This window comes from Hyperoodon ampullatus, assembly GCF_949752795.1.
Source record: "Hyperoodon ampullatus genome assembly, chromosome: 14".
Classification (NCBI taxonomy): Eukaryota; Metazoa; Chordata; class Mammalia; order Artiodactyla; family Ziphiidae; genus Hyperoodon; species Hyperoodon ampullatus.
Genome location: NC_136927.1, coordinates 24,812,999 through 24,835,269, shown reverse-complemented (window position 1 = coordinate 24,835,269; position 22,271 = coordinate 24,812,999). Strand labels below are relative to the sequence as shown.

The following is a 22,271-nucleotide window of genomic DNA, read 5'->3' as shown; positions in this document are numbered from 1 at the left end:
TCTTGGGAGTGGGGTGCTTTGAATCTGCTTTTCTCACCAGCTCTAGGAGGGGCAGTTGTTGTGGCTGTACCCTCCAGGCACTGGGAGGTCTCCCCATCTTGATGGTGTGAGCGTAAGTTAGGGTATGTAATAGGTGCCCATTGGTGATTGGATATATCACACTTCAAAAGTTATCTGTTGTTTCTTTCCTTGTTCAGTGTAGAAAGTTGGGAAGTACTAAACCTAACATTCTTTATGTAAATGGGTCCAAAGCATGACTTCAAGGACCGACTTCTCCAAAATGTTTCTGCAATATTTTGGAAAGAGTTACGTTTACTGTAGACAGTAATTTGCTGTCCATCTGTCACCAAGTTAAAACATTTAGGGTTTTTATGTTGATTACCGCATAATACTTATGGCATTTTTCAGAATTACATAATGACTATAACATAAAATTTCAGCATGATCCTTTTATGAACAAGGATAACAATTACTGTATTTACTCTTTCTGAATTATGGTAAGAGAAGAGCAGGCAAGGAATGACACTTCTGGGCTGGGGTGCTGATTGTACTGGGCTCTGTGCTGGGTGCTTTGCAACACAATCTCAATTCATCTCATGTTTAATAATCCTGTGAGGTACATGCCATATCTGTTTTGCACATGGAATAAAATATTCTGAGCCACTTTTCTGTCTCCCAGGAAATTATTCAAGATGACACATGTTAGAAAGTGGCAGACTTGACTTACAACCCATCCATGTCTGACTCCAAGGTCTGTATTTTTTCTACTACACCATTTTGTCTGTAATATACCAGGATTCAACATAAGATGGAGAAGTGCATAATACCTAATTTTCTGTATATGGATCAGGTTTTACCCCCATCTACAAAATTTATAGAATAGATAACTTGGAGAGTGAGTCTAATTTCCCAGGAGTATTTTTTGTTGTACAGAAGGATTTGCTGCTTACACCCTTCTAGAAACACACATGTATACTGTGGGCCTTGCCTGTGGTCTCATTGGGCTGTGGCTCTCAATCTGAAATAGTAATTCAACCAAGCAAGTTTTGCGAGACCCATAAAGAAGTTGATTTTTCTGGCTAGTGAAAAAGTGTTTACCTCCCATGTGGGAGGCCAGCATAGTTATAATTACTTTTTATGTGATTTTTTAAAGTGATCTTGTCTCTTAAAAAAATTTTTTTAAAACAATACTACTACTGTAGCAAAGAAGGGTTTCATTTGTGACTTTCTGGGTTTTTAAAATTTTCAAAACACACCAAAGAACGATATAATCAACATCTATGTTTCTGTTAGTCAGAATTAACACATGTTGATATTTTTCAGATTTTCTTCACAGTTTTTTTTTTTCTTAATTTTTATTTTTATTTTCGCCACACCACATGGCTTGTGGGATCTTAGTTCCCCGACCAGGGATCGAACCTGGGCCCATGGCAGTGAAAGTGCCAAGTCTTAACCACTGGACCACCAAGGGAATTCCCTTTTCACTTTTAAAGTAGACACTTTTTTGGAAAGTTTTAGATTTTTAGAAGAATTGGAAGACAGTATTGAGGATTCCTATATTTCTTCCTCCCCCCATTACTATGTCCCATATTATTATATTTGTATATTTGTCACAATTAATGAGCCAATATTGATACATTATTATTAACTGAAATCCATACAGATTTCCTTAATTTTCCCCTAATGTCCTTCTTCTTTTTTTAAGATTTCATCCAGGATACCACATTACATTTGTTATGTTTTCTTAGGCTCTTCTTGGCTGTGACATTTTCTCAGACTTTCCTTGTTTTTGATGACTTTGACAGTTTTGAGGAGGACTGGTCAGGTGTTTTTAGGATGCCCCATTATTGGGATTTGTCTTATGTTTTTATTGTGGTAAGACTGGGGTTTTAGACTTACGGGGTTATGGAAAGAAGATCATAAAGTGTCATTATTTTTTAATTAATTAATTTATTTTGGCTGCATTGGGTCTTCGTTGCGCACGGGCTCTCTCTAGTTGCGGCGAGCAGGGGCTACTCTTCATTGCGCTGCACACCTCTCATTGTGGTGGCTTCTCTTGTTTCAGAGCACGGGCTCTAGGTGCACGGGCATCAGTAGTTGTGGTGCACGGGCTTAGTTGCTCCAAGGCACGTGGGATCTTCGGGACCAGGGATCGAACCTGTGTCCCTAGCATCGGTAGGTGGATTCTTAACCACTGCGCTACCAGGGAAGTCCTAAAGTGCCATTTTTATCACATGGCAAAGGGTGCATATTGTCATCATGGCTGATCACATGGTTGCGTAGCTTACCTGGCTGAGTTTGTGTTTCTGCTGTACTGTTCCATTCCCTCCCCCTTCTAGCCTGTCCTCTTGGAAAGAAGTCACCATGCACAGCCCACACTTAAAGAGTGGGGTTGGGGGCTTCCCTGGTGGCGCAGTGGTTGAGAGTCCGCCTGCCGATGCAGGGGACACGGGTTCATGCCCCGGTCTGGGAAGATCCCACATGCCGCGGAGTGGCTGGGCCCGTGAGCCATGGCCGCTGGGCCTGCGCCTCTGGAGCCTGTGCTCCGCAACGGGAGAGGCCACAACAGTGAGAGGCCCACATACCGCAAAAAAAAAAAAAAAAAAAAAAAAAAGAGTGGGGTTGGGCTCTATCTCCCTCGTGGTGGGGTGTCTGTGTAACTTATTTGGAACGCTTCTGCATGGGAGATTTGTCTCTTTTTCATAGTTTTTTTAAAATAAATGAAATCAAATCTAACAGATTAAAAATCTAAGTGTGTTATACACGATATACATGGTACGCAATACATATTCATCTCATTAAAAAAAACTTGGTGTTATTAAAATGATACATATAGATTTGATTCTCTTTTTTTTTTTTTTTTTTTTTTTTTTTGCGGTACGCGGGCCTCTCACTGTTGTGGCCTCTCCCATTGCGGAGCACTGGCTCCCAACGCGCAGCCTCAGCGGCCATGGCTCATGGGTCTAGCCGCTCTGTGGCATGTGGGATCTTCCCGGACCAGGGCACAAACCCGTGTCCCCTGCATTGGCAGGCGGACTCTCAACCACTGTGCCACCAGGGAAACCCTGATTCATTTATTTTTAACATCTGTTCATATGACTTAAAATTCTTCTTTAATTTTTTTGTATTAAAATTTTTCTGTATTTGTGCAGATTTTTGAGTATACACATAACACTCTAAAAACTTTGCCTTTTGCAAGAACTTAAAGCAGTGGGTGTAGCTGAATCTCAGAAACAAGAGGTTTTTGTCTTTTTTTTTTTTTTTTTTTTTTTTTTTTGTGGTACGCGGGCCTCTCACTGTTGTGGCCTCTCCCGTTGCGGAGCACAGGCTCCAGATGTGCAGGCTCAGCAGCCATGGCTCACGGGCCCAGCCGCTCCGCAGCGTGTGGGATCTTCCTGGACCAGGGCACGAACCCATGTCCCCTGCATCGGCAGGCGGACTCTCAACCACTGCGCCACCAGGGAAGCCCGAGGTTTTTGTCTTAATATATTGTTAAAATAAAAATTACTCACAAATGGAGTTTCCCCCAAACGTTTTTTATTTTTCTTTGATCATCTTTGCTACAGTTGGTAAAATGCATTCTGTGCAAAAATTCCTTTTCTTCCCCCTTTTGTTATCTGCTGAGGAGTGAGCACCTTTCCTGAATGTTCTAATGAACAAGTATCCAGAGTGCTCTAAACAACACCAGATCAGAGCTATGAATTGGTTGTTGATGACATTTTCTGTTCAGGAGATGGAAGTAATTATCAGTGGATTGTCATTCCAAAGCCATAGTTCTGTATAATTACATCTGTGCATATTATTGTATATTTTAGCGTACGAATGTGGCACTTGGGTTTGTAGCTTTTGAAAAATGGCATGATTGCAGTGGTTGCTTTGTTATTACCAAGTGGAAACTTCATGCCCTCAATAATGAGTTGTTTAAATCTGTTTTTCTGCCCAGTGTTTGAAGAATGAACTGGAAAACAAGCCATCTTAAGTCCTAGAACAAGGCAAGAGATAGGTAATACTGGGAAATGCCAAGTTCATACATCGTTTTGGAATTACTGACCTTGTAAATTACAAGTTACAACGCATGCCCGTCTGTTTTCAGTATTGTAGAAAATTTATTCACTTTAGAGAATCCTGTCTGATGTTAGAGATTTTCTGTGCTCTATTTTTGGAAAGAGATCTTAAAGGCACCTCAAGATTGCACAGTGCTTTGTGGTTTTCAGAGCATTTTCCTATGTGCTGTTACATTTAAGTTGGAAACAGGAAGTCTGAGCAGCCCTCTGTGCATGGTGTACAGGAGTGTATGGTCTCATTGGTAAGCGGCCATGCTGATAGGGCTATGGGGGAAAGCACTGGGGCATGGAGATAAGGGACAGACCAAGGGGAGGTTCGGAGCATTGTTTTCTCCCCTGAGAACTTGGCACATTTTGCTTGGAGATTGGCTGTAGAATGGGAGGTGCTGGCCTGCTTGGCAGTTGTACTTTTAAAGTTGTCAGGGTGTGGCTGCACCTAGCTGTGCGACTGCCGCATGTGGATTCATTGAAGGAAAGGTGTGCGGAGATGGGAGTGGCCGGAAGATGGAAGGTGGTGACTCTCAGGTCAGTCTGTCAGAATCTGATTGGAGACATCATAGCAGCTTTCATTCCTGTCTGTCGATTTTGCAAGTGTTGCTCTTCAGAGACAGAGCTTACCTCTTATAAGTAATAATCAAATTAATAACCAGCTTACTTCTGCTGTTCCCAGTATTGATGTTCATTTTAATTAATACCTTCGATCTATCAGTCAACTCCCAGCCAGATGGCTGGTCATCTAGTCTGATTTTTGTGGGTACCTGAGTAGAGAGAGACTTTGAAACTGCAAGAGTAACTTCTCTAGGCCTAGTGGATACCCAGGCCCCTTCTTGAGATGTCTTACTGTATTCTCATTCATGGTGATGATGCCGAACAGCACCCGTCACTGATGAATATTACAGTTACTATTTAGCCCACTTCTCAAGACCCACCTCAAGTTAGACCACCTGAGCTGTTTGCCCATAGGGCCAGGGCCCCCCCTCCCCCCTTCAGACTCCATTTAGCAGTCAGTGTTGTTGCCACCTGCTGACAGCGCACATGTGTTTTCCTTATAGCTTGTGTCTCTTGCCTTGGGCTCGAGAGGACGTAGCCCTGCATGCTATGCACCTCCACCACCCCGTAGTATCTCCCTTCTGGAAGATGCTTAATAGACATCATTCTAATAATTGATAACGTGTATATTACCACTGCCTTTTCAGCTTCCACTGTGCCAAAGATCAGAGCATCATTGCTAACAGCTGAGAGCTAGGAGGCAGGTGGGCTTTATTGAGAGTTGGGCAGATGTGATAGCAGCTGGATCATCTCCTTGCTGGAATAGGTGCTACTCCTGAAATAGGTACTTTCCAACTGTAAAAGTACCTCACTATCGAAACCCGGGAGCCAAACACATTCTGGTAAATCCCTCATGATCCGGTCTCTTGCCTGTTGCTCTCCAAAGCTCAGGTACCAGATAGATTCAGATGGAATGGTATCCCTGCTGCCTGAAATATGAACCAAGATTAAGGTAGCAGGATAATTGTGCCTTTGTTGTATCAGGAGTCACTCACGAAATTTCCAAGTTGATGAACATAAGCTACTAAAGCAACATACAGCGTTTTATATCCTGATTGGCTGTTGACTATGTTTTGCTTCTCTTTTCCCTGCTTCCAGCCTTCTTTGCCAATAGTAGTGGTAGATGTCTGAGTGGCTGAGCCTCATTCAGGCTTTTTTTCTGGTCACATGTATAATACATTAGAGCAAAGTGTGACAACTTACAACCATGTTATAACCAGGGTGAATTTGATTTAAATTACCACCCAAGAGTAATCTCTTGACAGTCATAATCAGTTTGATCTACCTAGTTTTATTCAGTGTCTGATGACAGGTTAAAATTAATATTTTAGGGATTTCCCTGGTGGTGCAGTGGTTAAGAATCCGCCTGCCAATGCAGGGGACACAGGTTGGAGCCCTGGTCCAGGAAGATCCCACATGCCACGGAGCAACTAAGCCCGTGCGCCACAACTACTGATCCTTCACTCTACAGCCCACGAGCCACAACTGCTGAGCCTGCGCACCACATTACTGAAGCCTGCGCACCCTAGAGCCTGCGTGCCACAACTACTGAGCCCACACGCTGCAACTGCTGAAGCCTGCGTGCTCTAGGACCTGTGTGCCACAACTACTGAGCCTGTGTGCTGCAACTACTGAAGCCCGCGCACCTAGAGCCCATGCTCTGCAACAAGAGAAGCCACTGTGATGAGAAGCCTGCGTACCACAATGAAGAGTATCCCCTGCTCACTGGAACTAGAGAAAGCCGCGCACAGCAACGAAGACCCAACGCAGCCCCCAAAATAAATAAATTTAATTTAATTTAAAAAGAAAAAGCAGTTAATATTTTAAGTACAGGTGTGCAGCCCAACAGTGTGTCATCTTGTCATTGTGGGCAGTCATAATGTTTGAGCAGAGAATGGCATTTAAAAATAACTTTTCGGGGGCCTCCCTGGTGGCGCAGTGGTTGAGAGTCCGCCTGCCGATGCAGGGGATACGGGTTCGTGTCCCGGTCTGGGAGGATCCCATATGCCGCGGAGCGGCTGGGCCCGTGAGCCATGGCCGCTGAGCCTGCGCATCCGGAGCCTGTGCTCCGCAACGGGAGAGGCCACAACAGTGAGAGGCCCGCGTACCGCAAAAAAAAAAAAAAAAAAATAACTTTTCGGGACTTCCCTGGTAGCGAAGCGGTTAAGAATCCACCTGCCAATGCAGGGGGACACGGGTTCAAGCCCTGGTCCAGGAAGATCCCACATGCCATGGAGCAACTAAACCCATGCACCACAACTACTGAGCCTGCGCTCCTGGAGCCCATGCTCTGCAACAGGAGAAGCACACGTACTGCAACGAAGAGTAGCCTCCACTCGCCGCAACTAGAGAAAGCCCGCGCACAGCAACGAAGACCCAACGCAGCCAAAAATAAATAAATAAATTTATTAAAAAAAAATAATAATAGGGACTTCCCTGGTGGCACAGTGGTTAAGAATCCACCTGCCAATGCAGGGGACACGGGTTCGAGTCCTGGTCCAGGAAGATCCCACATGCCACGGAGCAACTAAGCCCGTGCACCACAACTAGTGAGCCTGTGCTCTAGAGCCTGCAAGCCACAACTACTGAAGCCTGCGTGCCTAGAGCCGGTGCTCTGCAACAAGAGAAGCCACCGCAGTGAGAACCCCACGCACTGCAACGAAGAGTAGCCCCTGCTCTCTACAACTAGAGAAAGCCTGCGTGCAGCAACAAAGACCCAACACAGCCAAGAATAAATAAATAAATAAAATTAAAAAAAATAATAATAACTTTTCCTCCTTAGATAAAATAATGTTTCGTGCAGAGAATTTGAATAATACAGAAAATGTTTAAAAAATAAAAACCACCTCTAAACCCTTTATTAAATATTTTGGTGTTCTGTCTTCCTTGCTCTGTGTGTATGTGTATGCACACGTGTGCGTGTGTTACGGGGATTATATTTTTTTTAATCCTTTTTTTAGAAGTTAGTGTTGTACAAGGAACATTTTCCCCTTGTCAGTAATGGGTGAGTTTTTATAGTAAAAGAACTGTTTTACTTTTAATGCCACCGCTACTGCCTTACATTGATTTTTCACTTTCATTTTCCAAGTGCTTTCACTTAACATTATCTTCAGGAGTGAGGTGCAGTGTCTGTAGAGTGTTAAGGTACCTCTGTGTGTCCTCAAAGCCATGTCTCTGCACCAGTGGACATGACTAAGAACACTTTACTATACCAAGTATATTTTTGTTAGGACTTTACACAACTCAGTTTTTGGTTAGAAGTAGAGCCACATGTATTTGAAACAGTGATACGTCTTTGAGTGTGTTTTATGGTTTGAGATTTATGGCATTTAATAAGCTGGGTAGGACTTTATCCTCTCCATTCCTTTTCTTGCAGCCGAGGAGGCCCCAGAAAACACTGGGTTTGTGTCCTCACCCTGCATCCTGGGACTCACCTCCTGCCCCAGCAGTGAAGCTGATCGCCTGTCTGTTACAAGAACTTGTTTAGTTTTCCTGCCCCAATGGAGAGGAAGAATAAAATTCTCTTAAATGTCAGCTTTCTTTCTCTTTTAAATTTTGCTAGAAATAATCATGGGCTCTCTTCCCTACAGCCTTCTTTGCCTGTTCGGTCCCATCTTTACCTCTCCTTCCCTGAATTCCCGCATTATCTGTGTGGATGTCACCTTGTTCCTCTGATGTCTCCTCTGCCTGCTCTGTTTCATCATTTTTCAAGTGGGTTGTAAATCCATGGAGTAGGGTACTTCTTGGCCTAACAGGAGAGAGCTGCCCTGTAGAGGGTTGGGGTAAGGTTTATTAAAAACTTGGCTTTCAGGGCTTCCCTGATGGCGCAGTGGTTGAGAGTCCACCTACCGATGCAGGGGACACAGGTTCGTGCCCCGGTCCGGGAAGATCCCACATGCCGCGGAGCGGAGCGGCTGGGCCCATGAGCCATGGCCGCTGAGCCTGCGCGTCCAGAGCCTGTGCTCCGCAACGGGAGAGGCCCACGTACTGCAAAAAAAAAAAAAAAAAAACTTGGCTTTCTGTTCCATGGTGCTGTAGCTGAGCTGCAGTGTAAATTAAAATTCATCTTTCTACAGATTCATTCCTTATAAAATAAAATGCTTTTTTCTTATCTTTTTCCCTTTTCTCTCCTACTCTTTTATCATCTTTTCCTCTTTCCTCCTCTTTCTCCATAGCCACTGTGGGCTTGGCTTGACTTGGCTTTGATGCAATCCTAAAGAGGCTGCTTTCCCACCTAAAAAATGTTAGGACTTGAAGAATTAGGGAAGGCAATCAATTTAAGTTTTATCACCCTCACCTTGGCTTGGCGGTACTTCCTGTAACACGATCTGGGGAATGGCGTGGAGGATGTGAAGCTGTGGAAAGCGTGGGGGCCTGTGCAGTGCGGGTGGCAGGGAGCGCCCTACAAAATCCCAGTCTCCTGGACAGGCCGCTGGCCACCCCACAGGGAGCCTAGACTTAATGAGGTCCTCCCAGTCCAGGGGCCGGCACTTGGCCACACAGAATCCGAGTCCCCATCTGCCTCTCATTACGGGTAGCTGGGCCTTCCAGGAGTACAGACATCATACAATTCAAGGACTGATTGTTTAAAACCAAGAAAGTCACCAGCTTTTTGGATCACAAAGAACTTTAAAAATATTTATTTATTTATTTATTTATTTATGGCTGCGTTGGGTCTCCGTTGCTGCACACGGGCTTTAGTTGCAGCAAGTGGGCTTCTCATTGTGGTGGCTTCTCTTGTTGTGGAGCACGGGCTCTAAATGCACGGGCTTTAGTAGTTGTGGCACGTGGGCTCAGAAGTTGTGGCTCGTAGGCTCTAGAGCGCAGGTTCAATAGTTGTGGCGCGCGGGCTTAGTTGCTCTGTGGCATGTAGGGTCTTCCTGGACCAGGGCTCGAACCTATATGTCCCCTGCATTGGCAGGTGAATTCTTAACCATTGGGCCACCAGGGAAGTCCAGGATCACAGGGAACTTTAAAGATCACCTAGTGGTCATCTAAATGCTTCGTCTCATGGCTGAGGAGAACTAAAACTTAGAGGGAACAAGAGGTTTGTCTCACTCAGTCACACAGCTGATTAGCCACAGAGTCAGGATTAGTTACCCCACTGACCTTGGCCTGGTGCTTTTGCTTGTGAATTAATGCAGACTGTACCCTGGAGAGCTGGTGTGTCTAACTTTTGTGACCTGTGAGGGATACCAACAGTGTTAGGGCACTGCCTTTGTTGCTAGAAGTTTCTAGAACAATTGGGCAACTACATATGAGGCCTGAGACCTTGGCAGTGATCTGCTGTCCTGTCACCTTCCTTTTAGGAGTTTCCACCGTTCTAAGTCACATTCTGCCCACATATCATCCAAAGGCAGTACCATGAGAGTCAGTAAATACTTCTGCCCATCTTCCAGTTGCAATTTATTAGTCTAAGGAGAGTGTTCAGACTTGGGGGCTGTGTATTTCCTTGAATGCTTTCAAAGCTGGCATCCTTCTGAGAGTTGAGTTCAGCGAGGGGGGCTGCTCACATGCCCAGGGTCCTCATTCCCAGTTCTCTTACTCCAGGTGACACTGGACAGCCAGGGGATGGCTTTGGCATTGCGATTTGTTGCATATTTCTACTTACTCTTTATCTGCCAAGTTGAGGTACTGGAAGGCTTCCAAGAGCAAGCGGGTGATAGCAGACAGCTGAACACAGCCATGTCTTTCCATGAAAACTGCTTTTCTTGGCTTTCTCCCAACAATGTTAGGTTGCCAGGAGAAAATGCTTTTGGCTTTACAAATGATATGGCCATACTCTGGGGTAGTTCTGGTTTTTTTGGGTTTTTGGGTTTTTTTTTGGCTTTGTTTTTCTTGTTTGTTTGTTTTTTGGTTTTTTTGGTCATTGAAAAGAGTGAATACTTGTGACTCAAATTATTTGGCAGCTTTTTACTCATGGCATCCTAAATTGTGTTGTTTTTACATACTTTATATGAATTTGTGGTTTTACGTGTGTACCAACATGTGAAGAAAGATGCTAAAAACTTCAGGTTAATAAACCTGTCAGGTTAGGTTGAAGCCACATCAGATGGAACATTCGTTGCTTTGTCGTGGCCGGCTTGCAAGTGGGAGTCACATCAATCTCTTTTTTTGTGAAAATGTTCTTTCTTGTTCAATTCTTCGAGGTTTTGATTTAAATTTCAACCCAGGAAGGTTAGGCTAGGGTATTTTGATCATATATTGTTACAGCTTATCATCTATTTTAAGTTCCAAGTGAACATTCTGAGTATTAATTATTTTTTAAGCTGGAAAACAATCTAGAGTGAAACTGGAAATTTTGTGATTTACTAGGACAATTTGAACATAGTTGTCTGTTAAAAGTATTTCTACAACTGGTGAATGCACAAGATTGTTTTTGTCACAAGTTTATTTCATGTTTCTCTGCAAATGTCTCATAATCAAATGCCAGTAATCCCAGCTGGCTTCTCCCTCTGATCCTACCTGTTTGAACCACTCCACCATCACACAGTCTCTGAAAAATGTTCAGTTTTTAAATTAGTATCCTAAGCAGACTTAGGAAAGAAACTACATCTAGTGTAAAATGATTCCCCCCAAAGCCAAATAATAACATACTAGCCAGCACCAGTAGCACCTGCTGCATGTCAGTCACTCTTCTTGGTGCTTCATGTTCATGAATCCACTTAATTCTAACACAACCCTAGGAGAGGAGGTGCTGTCATCTCCACTTTACAGGTGATAAAGCTCAAGCACAGAGAAGTTAAGTAAATTGCCAAAGGTCACACAGCTGGCAAGTGGCAGAGCCACCCGCAGACCAGGTCCTCTGTACTTAAGCACAACGTCCTACTGTCTCTTAGAATGAAATCTTATTTGTGGCTATGTTCCAATAAAACTTTTTTTTGTTTTGTTTTTTCAAAAACAGGCATTGGGCTGCTTTGGCCCTGGGGCCATAGTTTGCTGACGCCTGGTCTTGGTGGACTGAGCCTGTCCCTTTCGGCAGTGCGAGTCTGGGCAGTGCAATTCCAGGTGCGCCTGGAGGAGCTGAGGCTCTGCCTAAGCGAGGGGGCAATGAGCCTGCAGCAGCGGTGGCGTCTCTAGGAGGGGCAGGGCAGGGCCAGCATCACGGCAGGTTCACCAGCTGATTTGTTTTGTTCCTCAGCTTTCTGAGCCACCCTTTCTTCATCCACAGAGTATAAATTTTTTTTTTTTTTTTTTTGCGGTACGCGGGCCTCTCACTGTTGTGGCCTCTCCCGTTGCGGAGCACAGGCTCCGGACGCGCAGGCTCAGTGGCCATGGCTCACGGGCCCAGCCGCTCCACTCCGCGGCATGTGGGATCTTCCCGGACCGGGGCACGAACCCGTGTCCCCTGCATCGGCAGGCGGACTCTCAACCACTGCGCCACCAGGGAAGCCCAGTGGAGTGTAAATTTTAACTAGATAACTCTCTGAGGGCTTCCAGCTGACAGTTCTAACCTGTCTTATTGTCCCTACTAAGCTTATCGCTGACGGCCGTATTTTGTTTTCTTTCTGTCTGTTTCCTGACCAGCATCACTCACTCACTCACTCACTCACTCACTCACTCACTCACTCACTCACTCACACACACACACACACACACACACACACACACTGGTGGTACTTCCTCTGATTGCTCTGCTGTGTAGTGTGGTTTTAAGTGTATATCAAGGTGTGAGGAAAACTGCTGAAGAATTCAGCTTTTGAAAAAGTGTGTTTAGTGGGCTCATTGAAACCACATCAAACTCATCATTTGTTGCCACTTGAAGCATTTCTGAAGCCCTGGTGGACTCTAAGTAAAATCATGAAGTGGAAGCGTGTTTCTGGCTGTCCTGCTCCAGTCCCGAGCATCTTCCCTCTTACCTCCCTTTCCCGATATTCTCAAATGGTCACACAGTGTGTCCCCCATCAAGCTTTTATCTCAAAAATAGTTATGATCTGATCCTTCCTGTGAGTGTGCATTTCAAGAGGATGTTTGGAGATGGAAATTGGGGAGAGTTCATTTGTGAGGGTGGTTGTTACGTGAGTGGTTGACGTCTCTGGACGGGAGTCTGCTACTGGGAAAGGCCCATATGTGGCAGGGGTGTGTGAGGTCTAGGAAGAGGGAGTTGCCTTCCCCGAGGGCAGGCATCCTTAATCTTTAGGGGATCTTCGGACCCCTTTTGAGAATCTAAAAATGGACCTTTTCTCTCAAAAATGCACATGACACAAAAAGTGTACAGACGTTTCTGCCCAGGCACCCCTGCCTGCCGTGGACTGCCCAGGCAGGCCCAGGCCTACTGTCTCATCCCAAGGGAGTTTGGGCTGCTGATGATGGTAGAGGAGCTACAACCTGTGGTGGCCCTAACTGCAAAGAAAGTGTTTCTCTGTCCCACTTTCCTACGAAAGAGCAAGAAAAGGAATACTTGGCTTGCTACTATTGTAGAAACCTATTCTGGGGAGAAACTTACATGATCATTGTTACTTCTGCTTAACACCCCGAGTTCGTTCTTTGGGTTTTCAGTTACTACCGTATTTGATTAGATGAGTTAGGTAAGTAGTAGAGATCTTCGGGTTAGTGCAGTGTGGTGGAGAGAATCTCCCTGCTCTTTTGCAGCCCATGGCTTGTTTTCTTATTATGTTAATAGTTGTCATATCATGACACAAGTAGAAAATGAAATATTTGTCCCACACTGAGGTCAGCAGAGGAGGCCGTTTTCACCCACAGGTGACCATGGAGGCTGATGGACCATTATCGCAGTGCACCAGTGGGAAGCTCTGGACTGGGGCCTGGCTGAGGCCTTGCACCAAAGCCAAAGGTTTGCTGGCCTAGTGCACATAAGCACAGAGTGCCTGTTGTACAGCCAGGCCGGGCTCCTGTCTGTGCTGTCTTGGGGCACAAAATCGTATTTGTCCTGTAAAACCAACTCCGAGCGCATATGCTCTTTGTACTCAACCTTTGAGCACAGGCCAGTCGACTGACAGCCTGTCCATTGCAGCTAGTCACTGAGATTCGTGGTGACTGTTTAGAAAACAGAAAGGAGCCTGTTCTGCTGCCTCTCCCAGTGCCTGCTTCACCCAGTGGTGACCCTTATCTGTGCTTGGCTTCTGTGACTGGGGCACGGTTCTTTGATTCCCCCCCTGCCCTCAGGGCTGATGTTGGGGTTTCTGTTGTTCCGAGGGGTGGGCTGCATGATGCAGTGGGTCTCTTGGAGTGTTCATTTATTTGGTTCTTTCCCCAAATACTAATTGATAACCCAGTATGTACTGGCGCCCAAGGACACAGAGGAGACGTATGTTCCAGGAAGGCAAGAAGTTTCGTCCTGGTTTTGTGCCAAAGATAGATTTAGGATGGGTTGCCATAAATATTATCATGACAAATGCTGCTACAGAGTCATGCCCTGTTTTGAACCTTCCATAGCATATCTGTAGTATGTGTCTGTCAGAGTAGAGAAGCATTGTCTACTCTGTCCCTCTTCTGTGATGTCTGTCATTCACCTTCTTGCCTGACAGCTCAGAACTTCAGCAGTTTTTGACGATGGGCCAGGTGCTGTCAACAGAATTTGCTGCGGACACTATCTTTGTTTCATAATGAGGCTTGTGTAGGCATTGTTCAGGTTTGTTTGAACTAAACCCTAAAGACAGGTTTCCTCATCTGGTCTCATGCTTTAGAGTCATGCCAAGGCTAATTAATACCTAATCCCATCCTGGGGCAGGGGGTAGGCCTCAGGATCTGGCACTACTTTTGGGGGGTTTGGGGGAGGTTGTGTTTTTTACCTTCTCATCTAGTTTGTTCTTCCCTGGTACACAGGGACTGTAGTTTACATGTCTTTATTGTCTCATTGAAGTGATAGACAAACAACAGAGTAAGTAGGTTCTCAAATGATTGATTGATACACTTGGTTACAAGAATGCGTTTTCATGGGAATACTTGGTAGACCTATAAAGCATTATTTAATTTAGATTTCCTTATGGGAGAGCTTGCCTTTTTTCAGTACTTACCATAGTTAACTTTTCCTGTTTTCTAAGATTGAACTTGAATTAAATGCTTAAAAGGGCTCTGGAAGAATAGAGTGAAAGGATATTTTAACATGTATGGGCTGTTGCTGAATGAGGCAGAATATAAATATTTATTCTGTAGGCTTTAATTTGTCCATATATTATATAAACTGCACCATTAACTGAACAGTTGCCTATTTCTGCTGTTCTACTTTTGAATATTATAGAAAAGATTGTGTGCTGGTTCTGTAGCAGCCTTAAAGCAAAATCTGATAAACTTCGGTTGAAAATAAAGTTTACTATATTGCTATCAAGTAACTGTTGGGAAATTAAAAGAAATACATTGATTTTATTAATTGGAGTTAGACAAACATCTCGATTTATACTATTTCATCATGAGCTAAAGAACATGTTGGTGCTAAAAAAACATGTGTTAGCTAGACTTGGGAATATTCGATCTGATCAAAGGAGAAGAGATACAGGAAATCAGAAATCTAGAAGTCTCTAGAAGTGAAGGGCTTTTACTCAAAACTGCAGGCTAGGACTGGAGCAGCCTTCCGGTTCTACCAGGCTCTGCCAGGGGATAGTTGGGACCACAGGGCCTAGTTGGCTGATGTGGCTGGGTGGCCTGTTAGAGGACTGTCCTTACCTGGGCCTCTGTTAGCTCTGATGTTAAGGAGGGACTGGCCCTGGACCAGGGAGCTGAGCCGTGACCTTGGAGCCTGATCCCGAAGGTGGCTGTGCCTTGCTTTGGTTCATCCTTGGAGTGTGTTCTCATAGGCTGAGGGTGGGATTTTCCCTAATTTTTTTTTTAGACAACATAGCCTCCTGTGAGCTGGCCATTCCTCACCTGCTGTCTGTGATCTTTGACTTTACCTTGGTTCTTGCCCCATGAGGATTGAAACCATGTTGAGAGGTTTCCTTCACTATGGAATGGCCAAGAAGAAAAGGTGAGAACAGATTTCCTGATGAAATCTGTCAGTGTCCACAGCACTTTGGTGCTTTGTCCCAGAGGCTCACCAGGCAAGTAGTAGTGAACTGACCAGACCACACACCCACCCAGTTTTCACCCTGGCAAGGTGATCGTGTGAACACCGTCCCAGTATTCTCAGAGCCTTAGACGTTTTTAACAGGGCTGGTGAACTTTGAGCCGCACAGGTCCCCTTTGGAAGCTCATTGACCTCTTGGTATTTATGTCCCTCTCTACACCAAAGGGCTGACTGCCTTGGACAGTTGGCATCAGTGGAAGGACAGTTGCCTCTCCTTTCCCACCCCCCAGCTGCCATCCACTTTGATTCATCAGTACTAGAAACTTCCAAAACAACATTGATTTTTCTTGTTTATCAGATTGGTGGTTACATGGAGTGAGCTCTATGACAAGTAGGAAAATTGCATCCGAATGTGTTCTGAACCGGGCTTTGTTCATAGCAGGCGCTAGGTAAACGCTGGCTGACTGTGAGCACAGATTCAGGGAGGGTAAATTGATGCAAGTGTCTTCTGACATGTTTGGTCCTAAGCAGAGAAATTTTAAATGAAATTTAGGAAATGGAAATTATAACCATGTTTTTCCCCCAAATTCTTGGGGCTCTGAGAGCAGTGTTTGAGTTTATGCAGAATTCTACAAGAAGTAATCATTACGGGGAGTTAATTTAGTGTAACACTCCCTGAAAATATAGATTTTTGCTTCAGTTCTTCTGAGTTTCAGATAACAACTGAAGGAACCTAGTTGAGAATCAGAAATGTCCTTTATGTTAAAAGTTTGCTGATTAAGTCTCGCCTTGATTAAATCATCTGAATTCAGAGTTGAGCCTACTTGGTGGGCTTCGTAAAGAATTTGTTTTTGTTTCCGTTTTCTCAAGTTGACTTTGAATTTCAGTTGAATTTAAATTTGTTTCAGTTTACTTGAGTAAAGCAAATAAGGCAAAAGTGGCAGCTAGAATGTGTTCACTTTCAAAAAATTGAGAAGTACCGCTGTGAGGGCTATATGTGGAAACCACCAGTACATATGAAAATGCCAGAACAAGATCTTTTTGGTTACAGTAGTTTGGTTTTATTTGTGTTTTTATGCGGACATTTCAGCAGGAAAGGGTTGATTGTGTTGAGCATCTGTTTGTTTGCAGCCTAGAATTTTAGAGCTGAAAGAAGTAATGCAGTTGTCTTGCGCAAGATGCTCATCTTTCAGGTGAGATAAAGGTCCATAGAAGGAACGTGAGTTAACCATCGTGAACGGGCTGCTGCAGTCACCATGTGAGGTTGGTGGAGAGAACTGAGCTGTGATTTTTTTTTTTTTTTCGTGGTACGTGGGCCTCTCACTGTTGTGGCCTCTCCCATTGCGGAGCACAGGCTCCGGACGCGCAGGCTCAGCAGCCATGGCTCACGGGCCTAGCCGCTCCGCGGCACGTGGGATCTTCCCAGACCAGGGCACGAACCCATGTCCCCTGCATTGGCAGGCGGACTATCAGCCACTGCTCCACCAGGGAAGCCCGAGCTGTGATTTCTTGAATGGAAACTCTCTCCCCTAGGGAAAGGGGGTCTTCCCTTCAGGAGACTCCTTCCTCCCAGTTTCTAAACATCAAATGCACCAGGACACCAGAAAAGTAGAGCAGGCAGTAGGCAGCAGATGGATTGTTGCAACTTCGTGAGAGAGCAAAGCAGGCAGGCTAGAAAAGCCGCTGTCTTAGTAATGAGACTCTGCTTCTCCAGAGGGGGCGGCTGAGCAGCAGGGTATCACTGTGGGGATTCCCGGATTCATGCACGTGGAGGTTAGAGCTGAGGGGTCTGGCGGGAACCTCGCCGGGGTCTCGTTGACTGGAGGGGATCTCTGACTTCTGTGGTTCGTTGCTGCCCCACCCTGCGGCATAGGTGGGGTTCCTCTTTTCCATTCTTGGCTTTATCTACTATACAGTTTCTTTTATTTCACTGTAATTAAAGTAAGACTTTATTATGGAAAACTTCAAATACGTATAATATTAGAGGGCTAGTATAACACCCCCACACACCTGCCCCCTGGTGAGGAGTCACCGACACTTGTCCAGTCGTTTTTCATCGACGCTACACCCCTTGCCTCACTAGGTTTTAAAGCAGATCCCAGACATTATAAACTAATGGAAACTTAAATCTGATTGGGGGGTGGTAGCTGAAAGAAACTAATTACTTATAGAGTAATTAAGGATTAAACTGAAGGAGCTCCCCTTTGTCAGTTATTCTGGAAGGTTTTGTTTTCCAAATGATCTTAATGGGTCCGTGCCACTCTCAGGGTAGGGGACTTGGCGTGAGGAGTATGGCTGAGGGGTAAGGGTGGAAAAGTGCTGGCTCTTGGGATGATATTTAGGAGGAGGGGACAGATGGGGTTGTTGGGAGCAGCTTCACTAGTCTCCTGCCTTTAGTCTGTAGCTGTTTGAGCAAGTTGCTCTGTTCATAATCCTAATTGTGAACCCTGAGAATGAGCCTTTAATTTATAATTGAAATGAAGATTTTACAGGAAGTAATGATTTCTGCTTCAGTGGGTCAAAGTGAGCATTTCTGAGGCTCTTCCTTTCATATGTGGTCGCGTCGGGATGGCTGACGTTGCTCTTTTTGTTTCAGATGGGAATGACTGGTAACACAAGTCCATTTGGACAACCCTTTAGTCAAACTGGAGGGCAGCAGATGGGAGCCCCTGGAGTGAACCCTCAGCTGCCCAGCAAGCAGAGCATGGTCAACAGCTTGCCTCCCTTCGCTGCAGACATCAAGAATGCTTCAGTCACCAACGTGCCAAACATGGTAAGTTGCCCTTGGTCTGAGAGCTGTGGGTCTCCAGTGGGTGCTTTGCTGTGTGGATTTTATCGTGCTAACAGTGAAGATCTGCAACTAAAAGTGCGTCATGGGTGAAAGGAAAATAACCTGTATTTCTTATGCGAATGCCCTCTCAGTGAGTTTAATTTTCTGTGATGAGCTGCCCGTAAGGGGCTAGTTAATAGTTAAGATGATTCAGCTAGTCCTCCCGAGGTCCCTGTGTGGAGGGAGAGGGTTCATGTCCATGAGTCATTTTGACTTTCCTCCAGTCACCCTCTTGGTTCAGCAGTAGAGTCAAGAGAATTGGAAAGATGGGCTTTTTTACACTTCCCGTCTGTTAGTGGTTGAAGCTGTCAGTAGAAGTCCATCCATTTCTGTTACGAAGGACATTTATCTTCAGAGAACTGTACCTTGTCTGTGAGATGTGTGTGTCCTGTCTGACTTGACAGATGGTTTCACATGTCTTCATTCTCCCTGAGATTTCCTACCTATAAAATAGAAACTACCCTTGGAACTCTCATCCTAAATAACCCAGATATTAATGAGAAAATAGCTCCTTTTGTGCCACAAAATGGCATCTCTTTTGATTCTGGCCGCTAAGGGGAAGTGTGTTCTTTTGTCGGACCTCACCGTGCATACATGGCTTCTGCGTCTCTGATGTGCCTTTAGCGATGGGTCAGGGCCTGGAGCAGCCACTCTCCTCTCCCCTGGGCCTGCCCTGCCAGGGCTGCCATCCACATAGTTGTGCAGAGTGATTTGGGAAGGCTCAGAAGAAAGCTGGGGGATTATGTTCAGAAAAAGTTGCTTTTTGTCTTTTGATTTTTAAAAAACTTTAATTTGAAGTATTTGTTGTAAAGATACAGCCAAGAATTCCTGTTATCTCTATCACCTGCTTCCCTTGATGTTAACATCTTCTGTAACCTTGGTACATTTGCCAAAACTAAGGAATTGACTGCTTACAGTACTTAGAAGTTTTGAGGCTGCTGGAAGCAGGAAGAGTTGGGTCTCTTTCTCTTTGTTTTCGTTAAAAATCAGAAAAAGGGGCTTCCCTGGTGGCTCAGTGGTTAAGAATCTGCCTGCCGCCATCATCAAAAAATCTAGAAACAATAAATGCTGGAGAGGGTGTGGAGAAAAGGGAACACTCTTGCACTGCTGGTGGGAATGTGAATTGGTACAGCCACTATGGAGAACAGTATGGAGGTTCCTTAAAAAACTACAAATAAAACTACCATATGACCCAGCAATCCCACTACTGGGCATATACCCTGAGAAAACCATAATTCAAAGAGAGTCATGTACCAAAATGTTCATTGCAGCTCTATTTACAATAGCCCGGAGATGGAAACAACCTAAGTGTCCATCATTGGATGAATGGATAAAGAAGATGTGGCACATATATACAATGGAATATTACTCAGCCATAAAAAGAAACGAAATTGAGCTATTTGTAATGAGGTGAATAGACCTAGAGTCTGTCATACAGAGTGAAGTAAGTCAGAAAGAGAAAGACAAACACCGTGTGCTAACACATATATATGGAATTTAAGAAAAAAAATGTCATGAAGAACCTAGGGGTAAAACAGGAATAATGACACAGACCTACTTGAGAATGGACTTGAGGATATGGGGAGGGGGAAGGGTAAGCTGTGACAAAAGCGAGAGAGAGGCATGGACATATATACACTACCAAACGTAAAGTAGATAGATAGTGGGAAGCAGCCGCATAGCACAGGGAGATCAGCTCGGTGCTTTGTGACCGCCTGGAGGGTGGGATAAGGAGGGTGGGAGGGAGGGAGACGCAAGAGGGAAGGGATATGGGAACAGATGTATATGTTTAACTGATTCACTTTGTTATAAAGCAGAAACTAATTAAAAAATTTTAAAAAAATTAAAAAAAAAAAGAATCTGACTGCCAATGCAGGGGACACGGGTTCGAGCCCTGGTCCAAGAAGATCCCACATGCCGCGGAGCAACTAAGCCCGTGTGCCACAACTGCTGAGCCTGCGCTCTAGAGCCCGCGAGCCAAAACAACTGAAGCCCATGCACCTAGAGCCTGTGCTCTGCAACAAGAGAAAATCACTGCAATGAGAAGCCCGTGCACCACAACGAAGAGTAGCCGCCACTCACCACAACAGGAGAAGGCCTGTGCACAGCATCGAAGACCCAACGCAGCCAAAAAAAAAAAAAAAATCAGAAAAGGGAGTGATACTGAGGTATCCTAATCAGATTCCCGAGGTATCCTAATCAGATTCGGTCTCAGTTTGCTACATTCTTCCTTCAGGGTACAAGCAATGAGATCTGTTTTCAAGCTGCTTCAAGTTTTTACTTCTTTATTTCTTCTTCTGATCATCCCCCTGTAACTTGCCTGGATCTGCTTCTCTCCTTCCAGTAACTTTTTGTTGCCAGGATTGCCTTGTTCCCGGCCATACAGACCCAGAACTTACAACAAAGCCCACTGCTCCCTTCACGCGGCTCCTCTCAGCCCTGGGGGCGGCAGGCCAGGATTCCCAGCCCTGCTCTTCCTGTTCTCGCCTACCTTTCCTTTTCCAGTCCTCACTGGGAGGGCAGTAGCGTGGACTTCAGTACTGTTGATTGTCACCTGGGTTTGGTCAGTGACCTGGAGCACATTTTGGCTTCAGAGTAAGAGTGTTTGCTTTTCACAGACATTCTGTGTTTTGTAGTCTGAGAAACCCTGACCTAACATTTTCTTCCCTTTTTTTAAATCTTCTCCAGGCCCACTTTTTTATCCTTTCTCCTTTACCCCCAACTTAGTGGCAGAATCCTTTCACTGCAGGTTCCTCTGCCTACCTCTGCGGCTCCAGGGGACTGAATTCCTGAGAGTGGTGTGCTTGTCAAGGGCAGGTTCGGACCAGACTGGAAAGAGGCTTCTGGTTGCCTCCACCTGTGCCTGGGCTGGAGCCCTTTGGGCTAGGGAAGGCTTCTCTCTCCCTTGGCACTGTTGACGTTTGGGGTGGGATCTTTCTCTGTTGTGGGGACCATCCTGTGTATTGTGGGATGTTTAGCAATATCCCTGGCCTTCACCCACTCAGTGCTCACAGCCCTCTACCCCGACCCCGCTATAGTTGGCCCCAGTTGAAAGCCCCTGCTCCGGGGAATGGTTGGGGGAGGCAGTAGCAGTAACATCTCATCCTTCTGTCTGTGACATCTAACAGATAAAACCAGTTCTCTCCCCCTCTCCCCCAGCCTTGGCCTTATCAGGCTACCCGCATGGTGAACTGGGGAAGTATCTTGGTGTATGGGAGCCTAGCCACCACTTTCCCACAGGGGCACGGGTGGACTCTTGGAGAGATCCACAGCTGGTGCTTTTGGAGTGAAGTCCTCAGATGTTTACCGTGGGGCTCGGGGCAGGCTTCACCAGGCCAGGTGACCCAGCCACGGCCTTCACGCTATTGGGCGCAGCACAGGAACCAGAGGGGACTGACAGAGAAGCAGGGCAGCAAGTGCACATAATTTGCCTAATATCTTTCTAAGTGCTTTTGCATCCTGTGTTTTACCTTATTCTTTCGACAGCCTCTTGAAAGACGTCATTACGCCTCCGATTTTACAGATGAAGAGGCTGAGGGTCTGAGGGCTTTAGGTTCATTCAGGGCTATGTAACTTCTTGTCTGCAAGGCCCAAAGCTCCTTCAGTATGTCCTGGTGTCATGTTTTAGTGTCTCCGAGCCCTTTGGGGTGTGTTTACATTGCTTATTTGAAGTTACTCAAACATGTTTTGTTGTCTTCCTTGAGTTTTCGAAATTGTTTCTGGCCCCTTGGAGCCCAGAGGTTTTTGTACAGTGAGGGAGAGCCGTTACCAAAGATCTAGATTTCTTTAATTAAAAAAAAAGAAAAATTTGGAGCCTTGAACATATTTGTGTTTTTTGTCATGCTTTGGGGAGTGGTCTTTTAAA

At 45.2% G+C, this 22,271-nt stretch overlaps 1 protein-coding gene across 2 annotated transcripts in view; it reads left to right on the top strand.

Annotated features, from left to right (window-relative positions):
* Positions 1-22,271, top strand: part of CREBBP (CREB binding lysine acetyltransferase) — a gene marked incomplete at both ends in the record, with an annotated part of 134,723 nt that overhangs the window by 40,394 nt on the left and 72,058 nt on the right. For both annotated transcript variants that reach the window (XM_079719511.1, XM_079719510.1), the window contains one exon: positions 18,173-18,349. In XM_079719511.1, the coding sequence (XP_079575637.1) occupies positions 18,173-18,349 (177 nt within the window). The remainder of the gene's footprint in view (positions 1-18,172; positions 18,350-22,271) is intronic.